Raw genomic sequence first — 20415 nt, forward strand, 5'->3', positions numbered from 1 at the left:
ACTAAACAAGTGATATTCACAGTTGAATACGAAAGAAGAGGCTAAAATCCTATTAAATAAAATTTGAGTGCACACCAGTAAGTAAGCAATACAACGAATATATCTTTGGAAAAAAAATGTGTCCACAAAATATTGATTCATATCATACAAAACATATATATATATATATTTCCATATGGTCTGAAGTGATGCACTAGGCAGAGTTTTAAATGAAACTAAATCATAAAACCAAGCCTGCAATATCAACCTCTTCATAACCTCTTCAGGGGAAATTTTCATTCAAAGTGCTTAAATACCGCATTCAGTTGACATGGGACACTGACTGACTGACCAGAAGTACCACAATACATTCAAAAATGTCACAAATAATTTTTTTTTTTCAAAGAATTAATTGACATTGCCTTGCTTGTTTGGTTTAAGCTCATCAAAACAATTTTTACACTGGTATCAATTGCAGTCATTTGTGCAGTACTGATGTATTCCCTAAGGAGGTAGGTAACTGAAAATCTGACACATAACTCCTTTTACCACCAAAATTTGGCAAGGATTTAGGTGTTGAAATTTGTAAATTCTCAGCAGGCTGTTAATTTTTTTTTTTTCTTTTAAAAAATAGACTTTTTTTTTTTTTTTTTATAAAATTGTCATTTCAAGTATGCTCAAGCCACAATCCCGGATTTTTGAGTACATTAGTAATTAACACATCATGAGTTATAAAAGGAAGGACTTTCTGATGGTAACAATCTTGCTATTTTTAACTCCACTGCCCAGACTTTACTCAGAGTACCCAAATCGCAGGTGAATTACTGATTTTGAAAGTATTAGACAAAGACAGCTGTCTTAAATCCAATGAAACAATCATAATAGCATCTAATGGTGCCACAGGGGCAGCTATACTCCAAATCCAGATTAGGCCTTTAAAAAACAAAAATCGCTGTATGACCCCACCATTTCTATGGAGAGCTTTAGGAACTGAATATGTATATATTTATATTACACTATTAAACTACATCAAAAATACATACACTATGAGTTAAGCACTTCTGAGATTAAAAAAAATCTCATTTTTTCTTCTTGTCTTGGGTGCATCTCGGACAAAACCTGAGAGATTTAAGAGAGGGAGAAAGAAAAGATGTTAAGCCATGGACGATAATGATAATGCTAAAAACAACTCCGGGTTAACGTCTTTTGAACTAATTCAATGTTCTTACCATTTTCCTTTGGGTTTTGTGGCCAGATCTACACAAGCAAAGTGAAACCACTCAATCGGACACTGAAGAATAAAAAAAAAACAATATCAGTATTAAGAATCTGTAGCCTCAGGTCTGTAATCTGTAACAGGTTACAATGGTAAAGAAACCAAAATTTAAACCAACAAATTAGATATTAGCAAAAGAAGAAACACTGAAAACCTACATCAGGGTTATCGCATCCAATCATCTCGCCATATGACACCTGATGGCACAGGCAGTATGTAGGCTCATTGGGATCCACTGGCATGTCCAAAACATCAGATGGTTGCATAGGCAGGAGAGCGTCACTCAAGTCTGGGCTAAAGGTCCAACATAATACACACAGTTAGAATTAAACATGATTTATTAGAGATCAAATTGAGAAGTTATTGGTAGTCGGAATAACTAACACTGGTGTGACAAATGGACGATTTTCAGGTCCAATAAAATCGTGTAGTGCAGATTCTGGAAGCTGCCATCCAAAAATTACCTGTTTTTCATCTTTTTCTTTCTGGGAGAATCTTCATCAGAGCCTTTTCTTCCTCGTCCCCTGGATCCACGCTTCTCCCTCATTCCTCGGGAATCACCCTCTGTTATATAATAATATATATATAATAATATAATATTGGCAGATACAGATGCACATCAATCGGTTTCACAATGTCTTACAATGGACGCCTTTCAGTTACTCAACTTACTTTTCACTCCTCTTCCCTCTGTGCTTTCGTAGCCACTCACTTCCAGTTTCTCCTTTAGCTCATTCTCAAACCGTGCAAGATCTGCATCCAGTCTGCGGATATGTTTGTCCACCTGCAGTAAAAGGATTTCACAGAGATTAGGACCTGACCTAGTGTATGCTTTCATTTGCAAATAAGGAATATACTTTATAAAATCAATTTAATACAAGAACGTATCATGTAAAATATCTATTTCCAACATGCTGACTACATAAAACCTCTATAATACTGACACTAGATAACTGACAGGAAATCCAAAGAAATGACAACTGAACCAAATACCAGTAAGTTATGGACTGACCATTTCATATGTCTGCATTGCAAGTTGGACCTTGTCATCACTGAACTCTTTGCACTTGCTGTAGGCATTTTCTATCTTCTGCAAGTGTTCCACTCTCTGCTCAGAGGCCAAGTTTTTCACCGTTGCGATGTACTCTTCAGCCAGTTTTTCAATCTCTCCTTTCTTTTCTGCACAACGACACAATTATTACAGTACTGGAAATGCCATATTGACTGCACAGTCCTTATGTTGCTGGTTTGACAGGGTAAAAACACAAATAAGTTACACTTCTAGACCTTGCACATTTTTCAAACGTTTTCAGTTATTATAGCTAACAGAAATGCTTTCAAAGCAGACATTTAGACAAGTCAAAACAGGACATGCACAAGTAATAACAATGTAGGTAATAACTTTAGGAGATGAAATGATCACCTTCAGTCCTGTTGTCCAGGTCCCGCATCAAAGTAAAATTTCTCTGTAGTTCACAAGGCAGATTTTCAATACCTAGAAAGGAGATTGACACAAAGATGAGGGAGGCTCTTTATTTGAAAATAAAATGCACCTAATGTCCGTGAGTGTCCATACACTGTAGCTTGTGTTATTCTAAATTTTTAAAACCCTGCAACAATCATTCCTTTGATAATAATGTAACATTAAACCAAATGACTGTGTGTGTGACACTGACAAAAATCACTTAATGCTGCAGCTCCATAGACCTATTAAATCTTTAAGCTCCGCGTTCTTATGGTTTTGGAATCTCAAAAACACAACTACAACTGAATAGTACAAAATCAAATACATAAATTAGTTCAGGGGACAATTGGTGCTGAGGTTACATTAAGTTCTCATCCACAGTCAGCGGTCACTCACTCCCAGTTTGGAGGACAAGAGAAAAAAGGAGTACTATCACTGAAGTCAAGCAATGTAGTGTTTTGTACAGGAGCAGCAGCAAAGCATACTTCTGTGTTTACCTCTCCAAACCGGGGGCATGCCATCCTCCATCTGTAGGCAATACACTGTGGCTATTCAAGTACCTCATACAACCACACTAAAAACAAAACAACTCTCACTATTCCTTTAATACAGTTTTAAATGAACTCAAAGGAATGAGGGGAAATTCTTTGCCATCAGTTGCATTATAATGAATTAACTGCTGTTCAGAAATGGATCACATTAAATTTTAAAATGTATGTGCCTATAACTAAAAGTTTAAAATAAACAAAACAAAACAGGGTGAACTGTTGAGATTTTCTTAAGATGTCTTGCAATGCATTCACCATCATTTACATTCAGCAAGTATTTGGTTAATATGGTTAATATCCATTCATGCATAGATATTCATCAGTGAATGTGCCGTTAGATAAGTGAATGTGCCATAATATGTTAAATATTTACCACAAAAACACACAAGAGTGAGTTGGCTCCGGACCATAGTAAGACAAATATTGTTCAACCTTTCTCAAAGTGTGTCAGAGCTTGTGTGCTCGCCGTGACATTATGTGACGCACTTCAAACACCCCGCCCCGGCGCGTAACTGCTTACAGTAAACGCAGTTACCAACAGGTTGCAAATGCACATCTGCTATCCTAAAGCCAGCGCTTACGTTGACGAAAATGGACACAGTCAAAACGTTTAAACGCTGCGCATGGAAATAACTTGTGAAACAACCTTATAAAACCATTGCTAGTTGCTAGTCACCTAGCAGCTAATATTTACGTGTGACAGAACAGGAAACTGACACCATGGCTAACTACAAACGGTTAACGTCAACTCTTGATAAATGTGACAACTGTCCATTTAATTCGTATATCAGTCCCTTGAGTAAATTTAACACCATTCACTAAGTTTGTCCAACTTTATTCTGCCGATGGTTATATAGCAATGCTAATCAGTTAGCTGGCGAGACATGGTCTAATAGCTAACCTCGTTGCTAAAGCACTGTGATCCGTGAGTCACCCGCCAAGCTAAAAAGTCCTCGATACAGTAATAACTAATCCTCAAACAGGCCTAAGATGTTCAAAATGTCAATATAAATTGGGTGTATCTTTGGATACTCACTGTCAAGGTAATGTTCCAAGTATATTGCCGTCGCCATTTCAGGTTAGCTGGGTAGCTTCAGCGTTGCTCTCTGTAGCTCTGAAATTGTTCGCCAGTGAGCTTGTTTTATCACCTTGGGTTGCCCGTCGGTCAGTGTCTTGGAGATAGTTGATTCTGTCTGCACTCGCAGGCTTTTCCGAGCGGTAATAAAACAACGGGGACTACTGCAGTTACACAGAATCAGTTTCCCTCCAGCACACATGCACTCGGAATCTGTACAGGATACAACTTTTCTGCTTGTATGAGCTTGTGGCTCGCATGCGCAGATGGCAGTGTACTGAGCGGTTGTGTCCCACGCCACATAAATCAAATAAACTTTTCTCAGTTCAATTTACTTTCTGCGCTGATACCAGTTCGTAATATTCGCTCCTGATTTCCAGTGCTGCACCGGCAATTCACCTTTACCGTTTCAGTGTGTACGTCACTCAAATTAGAAAATATCAATTTCACCTCTGAAACGGTTGCCCAAAGGGCAATTAGCTACATTCGCAATTACAAACAATCTATATGATAATCATTTGATGGCTGTTGAATACCATTACGTTCATTCCATTATGTTTCGGTAATACCCATGTTGAACACAGGTATCTGCACAAAGCAAGGCCACCAAGAAGGAACGTGCAGTGAAAACACACACGAGCGCGCCCACGCCGTGTTTGCTGGCACTTTCCAAAACTGTCAGCTGATAGGTTACGTCATGAAATACTCCAAAGACCCTGGATGTCAGTGAAGATGCCCTGTGGGCGGAGTAAACAGCGACTGTCGACGAAACACTCACGGCTGTAGACAGACTGTGTCTTCCATCCGCGTATTGGTCGGGCTTTTTGAGTCCAAGGAGGGCATCGTCTTTTTCGTACAGCTTACTTCCGCGTTTACTGTTCCTCACGAAAGACTTTATTTTTCTTAAAACATAGCGTTACAAATAATCAAGTAAGTAAACAAATTACACGACACTTTTACTAACCAATGCTGTAAGGACCCGTTTATGTTTTAGCTAACTATGAACATGATGAACTAAGACGCCAATTTGCTACCGACATTTTTAAGCAAATAGCGTTAGTTACCGTTAGCTAACTCCGATTGCGTTTGGAATCGGAAGATGAACCCAAGATAAACTTATGAATTGAATCAGTTGATTGATGGGTTATCATGTCTCTCCATTCTAGTTTACACTAATAAGTAGCGAGGATGGCCTACTCACAACTGGGCCGTTGTTACTTGAAGCCATTATCGGTTACCGTTAGTTTGGTTAGCTAACGTGCAATGAAAACTAAAAGAACTGACCGACTAATTGATTGTCCTGGCACTAGACTATTCGATATCTAACGTTACCCCCTACTACTGTGGCGATTAAAAGCTGTATGGAGTGAAACGCATCATAATAAATTGCAATGCATAATCTCGTTTTGAGGTGTTTTTTGTGTGTTTTTTTTCTTATTATATCTAAAACGATAGCTAAATCAGTAACGTCAGTCGTCAGGTAAGAAGACCCCTGTGCTCACTTCTTTATAGATTTTCTGTTGTCCTTTTTCTCTGAAAATGTCACTGTGGACCTGAGCTTCCAGTGTTAACAGTAGTCACGAGGTTTGTTTGACTTGGCCACGCCCAGTCATAGTCAAAGTCTTAATTTTATCTGTGGTATATTTCCTTACTAACAAATACCGTCTGTCTTGTATATTTAGGTGTTGACTCTAAAATGGCTATGGTAAAGAGTGGTTGGCTTCATCGACAAAGTGAGTAGCCATATATAGCCCTAACAGTTTCAACAGTATTTAATTCTTTAATATTTAATAAGTATTGTCTACCATCCAAATTGGAAAAATACTGTAAGATGTTTAGATTTAAGTTGACTATTGCACATTTTCATTAAAGGTACCATACTGCGTCGGTGGAAAAGAAACTGGTTTGACCTCTGGTCTGATGGACGACTTGTGTTCTATAATGATCAACAACGGCGTGACATGGAGGATGACATCCACATGAGGGTCGACTGCATTAACATCCGCAACTCTGCTGCATGTCAAGGTACTTGTCACAGTCGCACGATGATGTAATTGCCTCACACTTAAGTTTTAAATGCTCCATGTCCCTGTTTGTCCTGCTTCTCAGAGCTGAACCCTCCAGAGGGGAAGATGCGTGATGCCTTGCTCCAGATAGTGTGCAGAGATGGACGAGTTATCAGCCTGTGTGCAGACAGTGCAGATGATGCTCTGTAAGGCAACACATACATGTTGAGCTATTATGTCAGTTTGATTAATTATTCCGGCTACTCTTTTTGCATCTGTGTTGGTGAATTTGAATGTTTTAGTTTTAGGTGTTTTAGTTTCAGAATCAACTTCATTTTACATTTGAGATGTCATGGTTTCCACTTTTTGTTGTAGGGCGTGGACCATGGCTCTTCAGGATGCCAGAATTAATACGGTTAGTTTCTGCTACATCTTGAATTACAGCTTCTGATATTGAAGAACTTATGGCTGGAAGTGAGAGATATTTCCTCCACTTTATTCTGGCTGTGTGAAATGGCTCTCATACCGTGTGTTTTCATTATTTATCTATGGTGGTTTCCTCAGTGTGTTCGATGCATATTTATGACCGTTTGTCAGAATACTCGACTATTTCCATTTGTCCAAACATCATGTGGATCAGTTTTCTTTGTATTTATTTTCAGTTTTCAGATGAATTGGCGTCATTTGTGTTATTTTTTTTATTTTTAGGTGGTTGCTGCACCTCAGATTGGCTTTGCACAGGAAGTGATGGCATCTGCTCCTCCCCCCTACTCAGAATATGCTCCCCCACCTCAGGTAAAAGACATAAGCTGTATGCTTTTGACTGAGAATTAGTTCAAGGTTTAGTTTAATGCTGTTTCTTTTAAATGCTATATGAAACATATTTTCATTTTATCTTTTTCTCAATAAATTGATGAAGTGCATTTCTGTAAATCTCTGAACAGCAGACAAGCTAATTTGCACTCTTTTTTATCCTTGTATATACAGTCCTAAACAATTAGCTTGGTTTGACATAATGCTGAAAGGAAAACTATGCTAATGAGCCAGGTAAAACCAAAAAGAAAAGAATATTTCATAACAACAAACAAAGTTGGAGCCTACTACCATCTACTGGTAAAATAATGGAAGTATTTAAAAGCTCCACTAAGCAGCAACACTAAAACAAAAGGCTCTTTAGTAATGTGAAGGGCTTGCTAGTACTGGCATCCCAGAGAGGATCAACAGAGTCTTCAGAGTCTTTCTCTTTCTTTTTCATTTTTCAGCAGGTTTATGCCCCTGGTCCATATGGAGACTATGTTGCACCTCCACCACATGCTACACAGATCGTATACTCTGCTGGCGGGCAGCCGTACGCCGTAGCTTATCCTTACCAGTACCAAGGTAAATAACAGCACTCTTCACAGCATATCAGCAGAAGAAAAACATCATGTTAGATGTAAGGTACTAAATATAGCATATTCTATACTACAGTATATACTATATAATACTATTCTCCAATAAATTATCTAGTTCAGTTGATGCTTTGATTAACACTGATATACTTTCCTTATTTTTTGTATCACAGTATAGACATTTCTTAAAATCTCAACCTACATTTTGGTTTTATTAAGTTTCAATGTCATCATTTCAAAGTTAATGAGACATCATGTTGCTGTTGGTTTTTCTAGGCGGATACCCTGCTCCTGGGGTGAACCATGTTGTTATTCGGGAACGGCAGCGTGATGACGGTGGAGATGTGGCTTTAGGCATGCTCGCTGGCGCAGCAACTGGTTTGGCACTTGGCTCCCTCTTCTCTGTCTTCTAGTGTCTTAATTCATGTAATTCATGTACATCTAATAGCACACCTTTCCCTCCTATTTGCAGCGTTTGGCCTCTTCTCTGTGCCATCACTAGAGTTGAGAGTCTATGAAGCATGATTGTGTTGGGCAGTAAATTATTCAGTGTCTGTCCTATATATACATATACACACACACATACATATATGTATGTGTATATATATATATATATATATATATATATGTGTGTGTGTGTGTGTGTGTGTGTGTGTAAAATACTGTTAGCACTTTCTCTTATCCTCTTATACTATGTGTGACAGTTTGCCACTTTGTGCTGTCTGAATATGAGTGTTAACCAAAAAATTAGATAATTACTCACTTTTAAGTGAAACTACTTCATTTATGTACATTTCAGGTCCTCATGGTGGTTTTCAAGTTAGTTTCATGGAGTGTGTGGTTTTTTTTTTTGTCTTTATCTCTCTGTATTGTACATCTACTTTTGATTTAAGTGTATTACGGTTTTGGTTGTGAGTAATGTGCTTCTTCGTCTCCTCAGTTTATTTGTGGTGAAGGCAGGCTGAGGTAGAGAGTTGTGTAAAGAGGAGTGCACACACACAAAGCAATAATCAAAAACACTGTAGCATTTTGAGGTACCTATATGGTGGAATGTGGTTGTGTTGGATGTCCTATGTTGCCATCACCACAAGTAAGTCTATGAGTGAAGAAACACTGGCATTTACATGATGTGCTTTGAAATGAAAAGGGACATCACTCCTCCTTACTCATGTATCTGCATTCATTTTTTTGGTCTTTTTTGGCAGCTGTTGAATCACACTTCTCATCTGAAATGTGTTTGAATTGATATTTTAGCTTTTATTTCATTAGGCTTTTTGTGGTATGCTCAAATACCAATCAGGTTAATCAGTCTCTTAAGATTTAGTCGTATTTCAATTGGCCTGAACTTTATTTTTTCACTCCCGATGACTTGAATAATGTCAGATTTCTCAGTTTTTCATATAACTGTATTTATTCATTTTGAAATGGCAAGTTCTGCTCAATAGAAATCTTCTTTAGTCTGCTTTTCAAACACATCAACAGCATCTTTACCAATGACACTAATAGAAGATGTGTGTGACTTGTATTTCTAAATTATTTCAGCATATGATCAGCTTGGGCAAGCAGCATAACATTGATGTCACATTTCTATGTCTTAAATTGTGAAATTAACATGATATTTCTCTTATCAAATGTATTAATTGACTTATAATCTTCCCTACATTTAAAATAAAGATATCAACTAAGAGATGTATTTTAACAATTAAATATATTTGCAAAGTTAATAATGACTCCTGTGGGGCTTTTTTGTTTCATTTTTTGTTTTTGCTTTTGTTCTGTGTGGTTTATTCATCCCTCAGACCTCTGTTCATGTAGGATACAAAAAAGTGCAAATGACTACCTTAACAAACTTTATTTATGCAACCAATAAATCACCTTTGTAAACCACACAAGAAACTTTCAAATAAAGATATGTCAACACAACTGGAACATATTGACAGGATCTATATGTGACTCAGAATGTACAATAAGTGACTACAAAATTCTGAAAGTTGAAACTGTATTACTGTAGAAAACAACCTATAAATAAGTTCTCTGGCCAAAGGCAGAATTTAGAAACACTAACCTTAGTAATTCAATACAAACCCAAAGGGCCCATTGAAGCTGATATTGACAATCTTTTCTGTAGTGAAATAAAAATAAATAGTAAAAGTTGCATGTGTATAAAATTCATGCATTTTATAACTTGTGTATTTTATTATTTAGTAATTTGTATAAATCCCATTTATCCCATCACCCAAACTGATTTTGTTAAGCAAAATATAACCCCCATTAGACTATCTATATTAAGAGGTATGTGTTGAAAATGTGCATTTATCCACTGAAACATCACTAACTACTCACATATTGTGGAACAGTGATAGTGGTACGTTTCCTTACAAAAAAAAAAAAAAAAAGATTGTTATCACTATAGCGTGAGACATGCAAAATAAAGCCATTAAGTAACCTAACAAATGTGCACATGTAACCACGAGCCTCACTAGATGGATAAAGTAGTGATAATTAGTGTTAAAATTGATTCTTTGATTAGTTAATCAACAAAAAGTCATCAATTAAGAATCTGACTATTGATTAATAATTAGTCAAGTCTCAAGTAAAAACAAAAAAAACATTAGCTGTAATCCTGAATAATTCATCAAAACATTATTGGAATTGCAGTGGTTTTTAAATATACAGCATATATATTTTTTTCAGTGTAAATGATGCAAAAATTACCATTCCTTTAAAACTGGGAAATATACAGTATTGCACTCATAATATCTGGCAAAATAATCTCAATATGACTTTTTCTTATATCTTTCAGCCCTAATTAGCTGTTACGGTAACTACATCTTAAAACCCTCAATACTGCTTGTTTTCTGTTGCTGCCTAAAATGTACTTTTTTTTTTTTTTTTTTACATTTTTGACCAATAAACAGACTCAGAAACTAAGAACTTTGGGCTCCAGTGACCTGTGATGGACTTTCCTCCCAGTTTTAGACACTTTATAAACCAAAAGATTAATCAAATAATCAAAAGCATAACTGACGGCGAAAATAGTTCCTAGTTACATTCCTGTTTATGAGTAAAGAATTAGCATTATTAGCCTTCTTGACCAAAATCCTCAGTGAACTTCTTCAGCTTCTCCAGGTCCTGTTCATTCACTGTCGGTTTGGTGTTTGTCAGTGACCTCAACATGTCAGCCTGCACGGGATATATCACAGACGTCACATTAATGCTATTGACAGCAGTCATCCATGTATATCAATAACACGGATGGACAGATATCAGATAACATGCATATATTTTCGTTTGCAGCAAATGTTGAAAGTCTCACCATGCTCACGACTGGCTCTAAAAGTTTCTCCCCGGGAACGTCCATCCACGTCATCTGTATGGCACTGGGATCATCTGGGGAACACGGAGTCAGGAGGTCCTCCACCACCATGCTGGGATTGTTCCATGATGACCCACTGACCTTAATTAGTGTTTGTTTGTGTGTAGAAGGATAGAAGGACAAAAAAAAGATACTAGATTAGATACTAGGTATTATGAACACTTTGTGTTGTCCCTACAACTACAATTTATAATACAACTACAATTTATATTGTAGTTGTACAAAAAAAGGCATTGTGAGAGTGAGGAAATATTTCAAGTAGAGAAGGAAATTTCTGAAGAAATTGAGGAATGAATGCTGTGATGTGGAAGAACTGAGGAACTGGGATATTTTCAGATGATGGTAAACAGTATTGCTGGTTTTAATTTAGATGGACAGTTGAAAGAGTGTGTATGGTTGGAAAAGAGGGAAGAGGATGAAGGACGTAACATGTACGGTACTAAGTTAGGTGCTAAACTGCACTGCTGGCTTGTATTTGAATGGAGAAACAGCTGAAGGTGTATGAAAAGCTGGAAAAGTCAGGAATGGTCTAATAATTAATATGAATGCGATTTTAAAGTTGAATCAAACTCATATCAAAGATGTTTAACATAATGTTTGAATTGAGCTTTTGGTTTAAAGGAGGAATGAGTCGATAACAGTTGAAAAGAGTATCAATAGTGCATACAAAATATATTGTGCAAACCAGAAAAGAAAATAATGTTATTGTACAAAATGTTCAACTACTTGTTCTTAAAGTCCCACCATCTACGATGGAGATGGAGATGGAGTTGCAGGGAATGAAAAACCAGCATGACTCTGAACTTATATTCAGCTCAGTTTAGAATGTTAATTCACAATAAACACATGTCAATACTTCTTCAGGTATTTAGCTAGAAACCGGCAAAAGTATTGTACAAAATAAAATGTTGACCTGATGATAGCTCTGGATAAAAAGTTATGAAATATGTGTACCACATTTCAATGCAATCCGTACAGTAGGTGTTAAGATACCTGTCTTACTAAGCCCAAGTGAACTGTTACGGTGTCTTCTTTACCTTTTTGAAGTGAGTGGCTGACTGAACCTTCCTGACAGGTTGCATGAGGGCGTCCCTAACAATAATACTGACGTCTGCTCCAGAGTAGCCCTCTGTCTTTTTGCCCAGAGTGATGAAGTCTGCCTCTGTCAGGTTATTAGGAGTGGAGCCCAGATGCAGCTTGAACATGAAGGAGCGCGCATGCTCCTCAGGCAGAGGAATGTAGATTCGCTTTTCAAACCTAAGACAGGCAAAAGGCTTAATCAGCCCTATTGAAGCATCTAACCTCTTACATGCTGACCTGTTTTTTTCAAGAGAAGGCAAGCATTATTTTCACACAAATTCGTGAAACTAACCTTCTCCTGATTGCTGAGTCAAGTGTCCATGGTATATTTGTGGCCCCCAGGACCAGGATCCCATCATTATCATTTCCAACACCTGAGAGGAGAAGGGCATCTCTTACACTTCATTGGCAAAGTATTTCTTTACATATATCAGCTCACATTTTCAAGCGATCTCCTCTTGCTCACCCTGCATCTGGACGAGGAACTCTGTCTTGATTCTGCGCGCTGCTTCACTCTCGTTCTCGCTCCTGGAGCCACAGAGGGAGTCGATCTCATCGATGAAAATGATGGATGGCTTGTGTTCCCTGGCTAAAGTGAACAGGTTCTTCACCAACCTGGAGGGAGACAGACGGTAAAACAATTAAAAACAACAGTTTATTGTCAGTTTATCATATTTCCAATTTTATCTTTACGTGAAGAACCTGGGCCTCACTTTTCACTTTCCCCCAACCACTTGGACACAAGGTCAGAGGAGGAAATGGAGAAAAAGGTGGAGTTGTTGGCTTCTGTGGCCACTGCCTTGGCCAGGTAGGATTTCCCTGTTCCTGGAGGGCCAAACAGAAGGATTCCCCTCCACGGAGTTCGCTTTCCTACACAAACAGATAGTGTATTATTAAATACTATTCATTTTAAGGAGGTTTCATGTTGACTTGTGTTTTCAGTACCTGTGAACAGATGAGGGAATTTGATGGGCAGGATCACAGCTTCTTTTAAAGCTTCTTTGGCTCCTTCAAGTCCAGCTACATCATCCCACTTAATGTTTGGTTTTTCCATGACAATGGCACCTGAGAGAGCCATGTGTTTGAAAAATACTTCATGCATTCATTATTTTCAGAAATGTCATGCAATGACAATGATCATCTTACCTGAGAGTTGATTTTGGAACTTCTTTTTGTCTGCGTCCTCCCCTTCACTACTGTCCTCACTGAAAATAAATGACAAAAGCCCATACTGTGATTTGTTTACACTTTTTTGAACAGTGAACAATGATTTGCATTTTTTAGGGGTATGCTGTAACATTCATCTAAAATCCCACACTTTCCTGATAATGATTAGAAATACATTTTTGGGAGGTTCCCAAAAGGCTCTGTCATTGGGTACTAATTACTGGGAAAACCGAGACAGTGTTCATTTGGTGCACTTTTAATCTCCATTAACTGAAATGGACAAAAATGTCAAATTTGTCTACAGGGACAAACATTTCAACAAATCTTCATTAAAACATTTCCAATTATAAATGTCTTTAAGTGGGTTTCAGGGGAGGTCTGTTACTTATTCCACTCATTAGGATTTAGGAAATTTGAAGGAAATAATGTCTTTAAAAATCAAAAGTACTCCGTAGAGTTTTTGACTATTAGCAACATTATGAAGCAATGTTTTCCAAGTGGCTTCCTGTTTCATTTTTCTCACACATGACACGATATGATGATTCCTGGTACAGTGGGATCTACAGTTGGTGGAAATGTAAAAAAAACAGTACGACTGATCAATACAGTCATAATGATCAGTCTCACCCTTTGTCATCAGACTGGGACTCTTTGACAGGTTTGGCTGGAGGACTCTTCTCCTTCTTCCTCAGATATTCCTTCAGCTGCTCGGCTCTGTCCAGGTAGTCTGCACACTTGGCCCTGATGCTCTGTGCTGCTCGATCACCTTGGGCCTCATCTGCAACACAGTATCTGAGTTAGACCATGAAGAAGTGGAGGTAAATCACACAAATACTGTCAGAAATCAAACACTGACAGGAGTCACAAGTCAAGCTCCTTACATTTGATAACATGAAGGAAGTATTGCACAGCACTCTGATAATATCTGAGGGCCTCTTCATAGTTTTTGGCTTTGTCCTCCTCTGCAGCTTTGGTGGCGAGATTGATAGCTTTCTGAGAATGACAGACAACATGAAAAAGAAAAAAAATGTATATAAATATATAAAGACCTCGTATAGGACGCCTCAATACAGTGGTGCTGAAAGGGGAGTAGAGAAACTAATAGTTTGGTCACTCACTAAAACAAAAGAACAAATACAACACAGTCGAGGTATCCATTACAGGTAAAAGTCTCTAAAATCCCTACAATCCCACTTCAGTAAAGGTACAGAAGTAGGCGATTGTCAGCTAAACGTATTTTAAGTCTAAAAAATGTAAATAGTTTCTCTGAGGACTGACTTTATGTGGGTTGGTGTTATATTAGACTGTCAATACTTATAATATTACATTTTCCTCTGTAACATAAAATAGAAATATTCCAATAATGTCTAAGTACATCAAACATTTACTAAACTAGTCTACAGGACAGCCAAAGGGATTGTTCACCAATGTTGTCGTGAACTTCTAACTGACGCACAAAACATTTACAACATGATTTATATTTATAAATAAAGCCAAAAGTTATCACTTAAAAAAACCTGACACCAACTTTGCTTCCGCCTTACGTTTAAATTTACGTACTTTTACAAGTTCAATTATGAAAGAAAAGTGATTACGAGCAGACATTTACTCGCTCGGTGAAAGACCGACTTGTTAACGTCTCGCCTGATGACACAGTCTTCTGTAACCAGGTGTTATCCTAATAGGTTCATAAGTCTGACACTCACCTGTAAATTACTTCCGGCCATCAGGTTTTTATTTGTGGGTCAAACTTTGATCTGTCGCTAAAGATAAAGCTGTAATCCCAGTTTTCTCCCTCCTTTCACCTGGTACTTATGTTTAATTTTAGAGCAACTTCAGTCGTAATACATCGTGATGGGTTCTCTTCCGCATCAAGAAAAAGTTGACAGTCATTTCCGCGGTGGTCACGTGACAATGTTATTGTTATCTTCATCAGCTGCTCCGAGGACACATTTCAATCATGACTCTGAAAACAGGTTTAATCAAGGTTACAGCGGAGATAATAAATGTTTAAAATTAAATATCTGACGTTGTGGAAAAAATGGAAATTAAATTAATCCAACCAAAACACAAGTGAATTAGTTATTATAATAAAATAATATTGTTACTACCATATCTAATATATCTACTTTTAATTTTATGTTATATTATAATTTACATAATAGTTATTTGATTATGAAAATAAAATCAGGGTGATATTTCAAAATAAAATGATTTGATCCTCATACATTAAATAAACATGCACACTGCTCCTTGTGGATTGAATAACAAATTTACACTTTAATACATCTATTAAAAAGGCAAAAAAAAGGTGCAAAATATCTAGAAATCTTACAACACCTGGGGTAAACAAAGATAAATATACTGTAGAATAACAGCGTAAAGGAGATGATGCACATGGCAGATAAATGCATTTTGGTAGCACATCGTGTTGCTCTAGTTTTAGTCCAAATTTATTCAACATATGACAGCTCATTTTAGCTTCAATCAAAACCAAGCTGCATGTACAGTACATATAGATTTGACACTGTGGTTTCTTTCCCCTTTATTGTGATTGTGGTACAGGCAGACATGAAGGCAGAGTCTGGGTGGTCATCAGCTGCCTCCATTTAAGATTTTTGGATGTAAAACCTTTAGGATGCGATCGCTCTTTGTAAGATCTGCAGGGAGCTCATTATTCTGCAAAACACACATGAGGAAAAGTTTACAAGCTAAAGTTATCTACTTATGTTTGGTCTGTATGGTCTTCTTAAGTGCCTTACCTTGTTGGGTAGTGTGGGGTCTGCGTGGGCCCCAAGAAGGAGACGAACAGTTTGAACATTTCCACCCATAACAGCAGCATGAAGAGCAGAGGAGCCATTCTGGAGACAGCAGTTAAAGATATTCCTAAAGTCAGGGATATTGAATTCTCTAGACATTAACAAAATGATCAACTCTACAAGTGCCTTCCTGGAGTCTTCTCATATGCCAAGCTAACCGTCTCCTTGTGGTGGCTACATATTCACCACACAGACGTGAGAGAGGTATTGATCTCATTTAATCCACAGCAAGCGTCAAAGCCCACGGCAGCAGCATTTACCTTGAGAAGGCCAAGTGAAGGAGAGAACTTGAGAAGTTCCTCGATGACACTGTTGTGTCCCTTAAAAGCGGCTTTGAATAAAGCTGTTGATCCATCCTTGAGAGACAATAAAGAAAGCACACAATTATTTAACAAAACAATCTCTACCCACAGTCCTTCAACCAAATCACACGGTCCTCATCACTAAATACAATTTGCAATCTTTTATTCCAGTTAGTCTTGTTGGCACAAAAACACTAAATGCAATCCATCAATAATTCCTTTATGTGCACTTTCATGGGCTTCAGTAATTCAAAAAGAACAACATACTTGTCTGTCAGCATCCCGATCTGCACCACGTAAGAGTAGCACCCTCACCACCTCACTGTGACCCATCTGAGCTGCCATCCACAGGGGGGCAGTGCCATCCTGGAAAACACATGGAGAGGGCAGTGAAGAAGGACATAAGAGGGAGGAAGTGAAAAGAAAGAGGAATATTAGAGTCACTGCAGGTATGAGATAACCTGGAGGGATGAGAAGGAGGAGGTGTGAGCTATGAAAGGAAAGGAGAAACCCTGCAGCTTTGTCCTTTAAATCACTAGATATGCTAAAGAGGTGAGGGCTTTACCTCCCTCGCTTGGTTAACCTTGGCACCAGAGGAAAGTAGCTGACGAATCACAGTCACATGGCCCTCCTGGGCAGCGAGAAACAGAGAAGTGGCACCATCCTGGAACATAAAAGAATCATCTCGTACATGTCTTCTGTGCTGTGCATGGATTGCAAAAACAAGGACGCAAAAGCTTCCAACTAAGCAAATCACATATTCTTAACATACTACTATATTATTACTGCTTTATGAATATATGTTTGTGCAGTCAGGCTGTTTTCTCATGGCTAAAAACAGATGCTAATCCTGCCAAATGTCAGTTGTGTCTGACTCAGCAGTCTGCAGAAACCTGAGAGGCTGGATTCCAGCTGCTGGGACTCTGTGTGCAACTAACCACCACGTTCCTGACAGGCAGAGCTGCTGACAGGTCTGAAAGAGGCCAAAGATGTGGATACATACAGGAAGGGAGCTCACATTCAACTGGTCGTGAACATTGGCTCCATTTTTCAACAGAGTGTCCACCACCTTGGAGTGTCCATACTGAGAGGCGACAGTGAGGGCTGTGCCACCGTCCTGCCACAAAAACACACCAGAAAGACAAGCTAGCAGTGAGGCAAATACTTGATAATCACTACTGATGCAGAAAGAACATCACTTAAGTCTCCAGCGGTGTAAAAATGCAACCTGAGCTGTATATTTTGTGCATCAGTTTTGTTTCCTTATCTCTGCAGCGCTCCGAATCACGGTCTGAGACGATAGCATCGCAGCAGTCTCAATCACACCCAGCATTATGTGATGAGTGCACATCATTGTGCTCTGCTGCATACCTTTGTCTGGAATTCAGTGGAGGCACCGAATTCAAAGAGGAGCTTCACGACGTCATTATGGCCCTGCTGGGAGGCGAAGAACAGGGCGGTAGAACCTGTCTGGAAAGGGTGATGAAAAAAGATATAAGTGTCTTCATACAGATGTTAACAACTTTCCATGTTTGCGTGTACTTTAAATGTAGAATACAAGAGGCAAAATATTCAGTTAAAGGCTTAGATTACGCTTTTGCCATGTCCCTCGTGTTCACAGTGTCTATTCTTATTCTCAAACTCATGACGGCATGAAATGAAATGAAAACATCAAATATGTGTGTGGCAATAAAGAAACTATAATGTTCCCCAAATTTTTACATGAAGCAGGCATAAATGTCATATTTACATCCCTTTTCCTTTTTTTGCCACTGTTTGAGGTTTGACCGAAACTCATCTAATTTCATCATAATCTTGTTATTCTACAATCGTTGAATGTTGTCCGACTGAGACCACCAGGTCTCAACCAATCAACATTTAATAATCATATAACAGTAGTGAACAGAAGCACTGATGTGTACTGATGAGTTTTCTTTCGACCAAATTGCTTCTCAAACATAAAGCTAACATAAACACAGAAGCACTGTTTAAATGAGTGGTTTAGCATTTTAGGGCTTTTGCTAACGAGATTTAGATGACAAGATCAATGCCACTCTTGTTTCTGTGTGCTAAATGTGAAGCAACAGCCAGAAGACACTTATTTTAGCTTAGCACAATGACAGGTAATATTTTTTGCAAGATCTGTTAGTTAGAGTCACTTACAGCTCTGAAGGCAATTTGGCATAGTGGCTAAACTGGGCAATCAGTTTTAAGTTTGTTATGGGCTTGCTAGCTATTTTCCCATCATACCTCTCTCTGATAGTTGATGTCAGCTCCTTGCATGATAAGTTCTTTGACACACTCATAATGGCCACTGTACGACGCCACCATCAACGCTGTCGTTCCATACTGAAAAGAAACATGGCAACAATAAACCAACAGTCTTTGGTGCTTAATTTTTGCTGAAAAGGAGAAACCGCTAAATTCTGCAGATTTTCCAACCCAACACAGGAAACCCTCACACTTTGATATGATGAAAAAAAAAACATGATGTGAAAATGATTGTGAAAATCTGATGGAAGGACTACACATAGCACCACAGAGGTAAGGGTTGAAGCTCTCTGTATCCCTACCACAGGTGGGCTATGGTTAAAGCGTGCAGCTGAGCAGCCAGGACATGCAGAATCCGTACACTGTCTCTGCAGTCTGCGTCCACGCGTCCACTGTTGAGCAGCAGCTGAAGTAGAGCCAAATTCCCCTTCCTCGCTGCCCAAAACACAGCATTAGCCAGGGGTGTTTCCTTCTGGAGGGTAAATACACATAACAACCACTGACCTTAAACCACCATTAAGGTATTATACACACTGACAGGAGAGTAAAGCCAATAGAAACAGACTATAGAGTGTCATTTGCAGATGCAGAGTTTTAAAGGTTTTAAGTGTTCGGATATGAACAACCATCAGTAATTCCAACGGATCAATAATCAAACACATACACTTTCCCTCTCTTTCAGGAATGGGATTCCAATTGTTTATTTATTTATTTTGCATCAAACAGCACGCCCACAGATATATTCAATGCAGGTGTGAAATTTAAGTAGGACCACCTGCCATATGAAACCCTATGATGCACACACGTGCACGCGCAGGCACACACACACACACACACACACACACACAGAGCTTCAGTGCATTAAAGTCTATTAACAGCCAACAGAATTCCAGCTCATACCGGTTTCCTATACAATTAGACACACCACGTCGTTAAACAAACCCTGAAAAAGAACAAGTGTACACTTTAGGAGGAAGCAGAGCGTAATCTGTTTTCTCTCTGAGGCCCTGCAGACTGATGGATGGAAAAGGCTGGTTTACCTTAAAAGACATCACGCAGACCTCATTCGTGACTCATGTTTCTTCCTGTGCACTCATTCATTAGAGACGATGCTGAGTGCCTCTGGTCTGTTTTGCCGCACTGTGTTTGGGTGTTGGCGGCGCCTGTACGCGGACATAATAACAGCCAGAGAGTCAGCTGATCTCAGCCTCTGCAGTCAGTGCAGCGCAGAGGCACGGTCGGCCGCTAGGGGGCGATGCTGAGCACATACGGTCATCCGTGAGTAAATCCGGCACATGGATTCAGTTTAAATGGCTAAATAAATTTACTCAGTTGTGCTTCACAATAATTGTGATGTGCTTGTACTTAACTTGACTATTTCCATTTTGTGTTAATCTCTACTTCTACTGCTCCACATTTCAGAGGGAAATATTGTACTTCTTACTCCATTTAAATTATGTGGCAACTTCAGTTGGGCTCTACTAGTTAGCCACCTGTATAAATTTGGATTAACTAGTGGTTCTTAATTTGTTTGGCTTGTGTCTATTTGCAGTGCCTAGTAGAGTCACATTTCAGATTAAATCTTTAATGCAGCTATTGAGCTGTTTGCAGTTCCACCAATGGAATGGCTTCAATGAATTAAGTAATGAATTACTCGGGG

The 20415-nt window shown here is 38.5% G+C and overlaps 4 protein-coding genes across 8 annotated transcripts; 1 reads left to right on the top strand and 3 right to left on the bottom strand.

The window, feature by feature from the left end:
* Positions 1-600: 600 nt before the first annotated feature.
* Positions 601-4946, bottom strand: ing5a (inhibitor of growth family, member 5a). The gene is made up of 8 exons (XM_046391094.1): positions 4305-4946; positions 2679-2750; positions 2268-2434; positions 1928-2039; positions 1720-1819; positions 1414-1549; positions 1209-1270; positions 601-1098 (listed from the first exon to the last, which is right to left on the bottom strand). The coding sequence occupies exons 1-8, from the start codon at positions 4339-4341 to the stop codon at positions 1059-1061; spliced, it is 726 nt and encodes a 241-aa protein (XP_046247050.1). The 5' UTR covers positions 4342-4946; the 3' UTR covers positions 601-1058.
* Positions 4947-5124: 178 nt separating this feature from the next.
* Positions 5125-9464, top strand: plekhb2 (pleckstrin homology domain containing, family B (evectins) member 2). Of its 3 annotated transcripts, XM_046391096.1 has the most exons (9): positions 5125-5273; positions 5799-5823; positions 6026-6076; positions 6216-6368; positions 6453-6555; positions 6725-6764; positions 7058-7144; positions 7612-7729; positions 8017-9464. In XM_046391096.1, the coding sequence occupies exons 3-9, from the start codon at positions 6040-6042 to the stop codon at positions 8151-8153; spliced, it is 675 nt and encodes a 224-aa protein (XP_046247052.1). In that variant the 5' UTR covers positions 5125-5273; positions 5799-5823; positions 6026-6039; the 3' UTR covers positions 8154-9464. The 3 variants fall into 3 exon arrangements, with proteins under 3 accessions (XP_046247052.1, XP_046247051.1, XP_046247053.1); XM_046391095.1 differs by lacking the exon at positions 5799-5823; XM_046391097.1 differs by lacking the exon at positions 5799-5823 and having other exon boundaries at positions 7615-7729.
* A 113-nt stretch (positions 9465-9577) lies between these two features.
* Positions 9578-15244, bottom strand: LOC124060304 (vacuolar protein sorting-associated protein 4B-like). 2 transcript variants are annotated; one of them, XM_046391089.1, is made up of 11 exons: positions 15070-15244; positions 14245-14356; positions 13991-14141; positions 13343-13401; positions 13142-13261; positions 12910-13066; positions 12663-12811; positions 12489-12570; positions 12154-12373; positions 11057-11197; positions 9578-10923 (listed from the first exon to the last, which is right to left on the bottom strand). In XM_046391089.1, the coding sequence occupies exons 1-11, from the start codon at positions 15088-15090 to the stop codon at positions 10822-10824; spliced, it is 1314 nt and encodes a 437-aa protein (XP_046247045.1). In that variant the 5' UTR covers positions 15091-15244; the 3' UTR covers positions 9578-10821. The 2 variants fall into 2 exon arrangements, with proteins under 2 accessions (XP_046247045.1, XP_046247044.1); XM_046391088.1 differs by lacking the exon at positions 15070-15244 and adding an exon at positions 14924-15007.
* Positions 15245-15339: 95 nt separating this feature from the next.
* On the bottom strand, positions 15340-19987 carry ankrd29 (ankyrin repeat domain 29). Of its 2 annotated transcripts, none has more exons than XM_046391091.1 (10): positions 19796-19987; positions 19117-19227; positions 18735-18833; positions 17856-17954; positions 17503-17601; positions 17050-17148; positions 16752-16850; positions 16443-16538; positions 16126-16224; positions 15340-16042 (listed from the first exon to the last, which is right to left on the bottom strand). In XM_046391091.1, exons 1-10 carry the CDS (start codon positions 19805-19807, stop codon positions 15959-15961), a joined length of 897 nt encoding a protein of 298 aa, XP_046247047.1. In that variant the 5' UTR covers positions 19808-19987; the 3' UTR covers positions 15340-15958. The 2 variants fall into 2 exon arrangements, with proteins under 2 accessions (XP_046247047.1, XP_046247048.1); XM_046391092.1 differs by having other exon boundaries at positions 19058-19227; positions 19796-19816.
* Positions 19988-20415: the final 428 nt, after the last annotated feature.

The sequence above is a fragment of the Scatophagus argus genome, chromosome 6 (assembly GCF_020382885.2).
Source record: "Scatophagus argus isolate fScaArg1 chromosome 6, fScaArg1.pri, whole genome shotgun sequence".
Taxonomy (NCBI): domain Eukaryota; kingdom Metazoa; phylum Chordata; class Actinopteri; family Scatophagidae; genus Scatophagus; species Scatophagus argus.

What these genes read in the sequence shown, in the direction of transcription:
- ing5a (XM_046391094.1), bottom strand. Translation starts at nt 4,341, where the DNA reads ATGGCGACGGCAATATACTTGGAACATTACCTTGACA. An exon ending in CCTGGACAACAGGACTGAAG is followed by an intron (nt 2,435 to 2,678) that starts GTGATCATTTCA and finishes GTCGTTGTGCAG; the next exon opens with AAAAGAAAGGAGAGATTGAA. An exon ending in AGAGGGAAGAGGAGTGAAAA is followed by an intron (nt 1,820 to 1,927) that starts GTAAGTTGAGTA and finishes ATTATATAACAG; the next exon opens with AGGGTGATTCCCGAGGAATG.
- plekhb2 (XM_046391096.1), top strand. Translation starts at nt 6,040, where the DNA reads ATGGCTATGGTAAAGAGTGGTTGGCTTCATCGACAAA. An exon ending in TGGTTGGCTTCATCGACAAA is followed by an intron (nt 6,077 to 6,215) that starts GTGAGTAGCCAT and finishes TTTTCATTAAAG; the next exon opens with GTACCATACTGCGTCGGTGG. An exon ending in AGGATGCCAGAATTAATACG is followed by an intron (nt 6,765 to 7,057) that starts GTTAGTTTCTGC and finishes TTTTATTTTTAG; the next exon opens with GTGGTTGCTGCACCTCAGAT.
- LOC124060304 (XM_046391088.1), bottom strand. Translation starts at nt 14,968, where the DNA reads ATGTCTGCTCGTAATCACTTTTCTTTCATAATTGAACTTGTAAAA. An exon ending in CTTCCTTCATGTTATCAAAT is followed by an intron (nt 14,142 to 14,244) that starts GTAAGGAGCTTG and finishes ACTGTGTTGCAG; the next exon opens with ATGAGGCCCAAGGTGATCGA. An exon ending in CAGCCACTCACTTCAAAAAG is followed by an intron (nt 11,198 to 12,153) that starts GTAAAGAAGACA and finishes ACACTAATTAAG; the next exon opens with GTCAGTGGGTCATCATGGAA.
- ankrd29 (XM_046391091.1), bottom strand. An exon ending in CTTCACTTGGCCTTCTCAAG is followed by an intron (nt 16,225 to 16,442) that starts GTAAATGCTGCT and finishes TGCTGTCTCCAG; the next exon opens with AATGGCTCCTCTGCTCTTCA. An exon ending in ACCCCACACTACCCAACAAG is followed by an intron (nt 16,043 to 16,125) that starts GTAAGGCACTTA and finishes TGTGTTTTGCAG; the next exon opens with AATAATGAGCTCCCTGCAGA.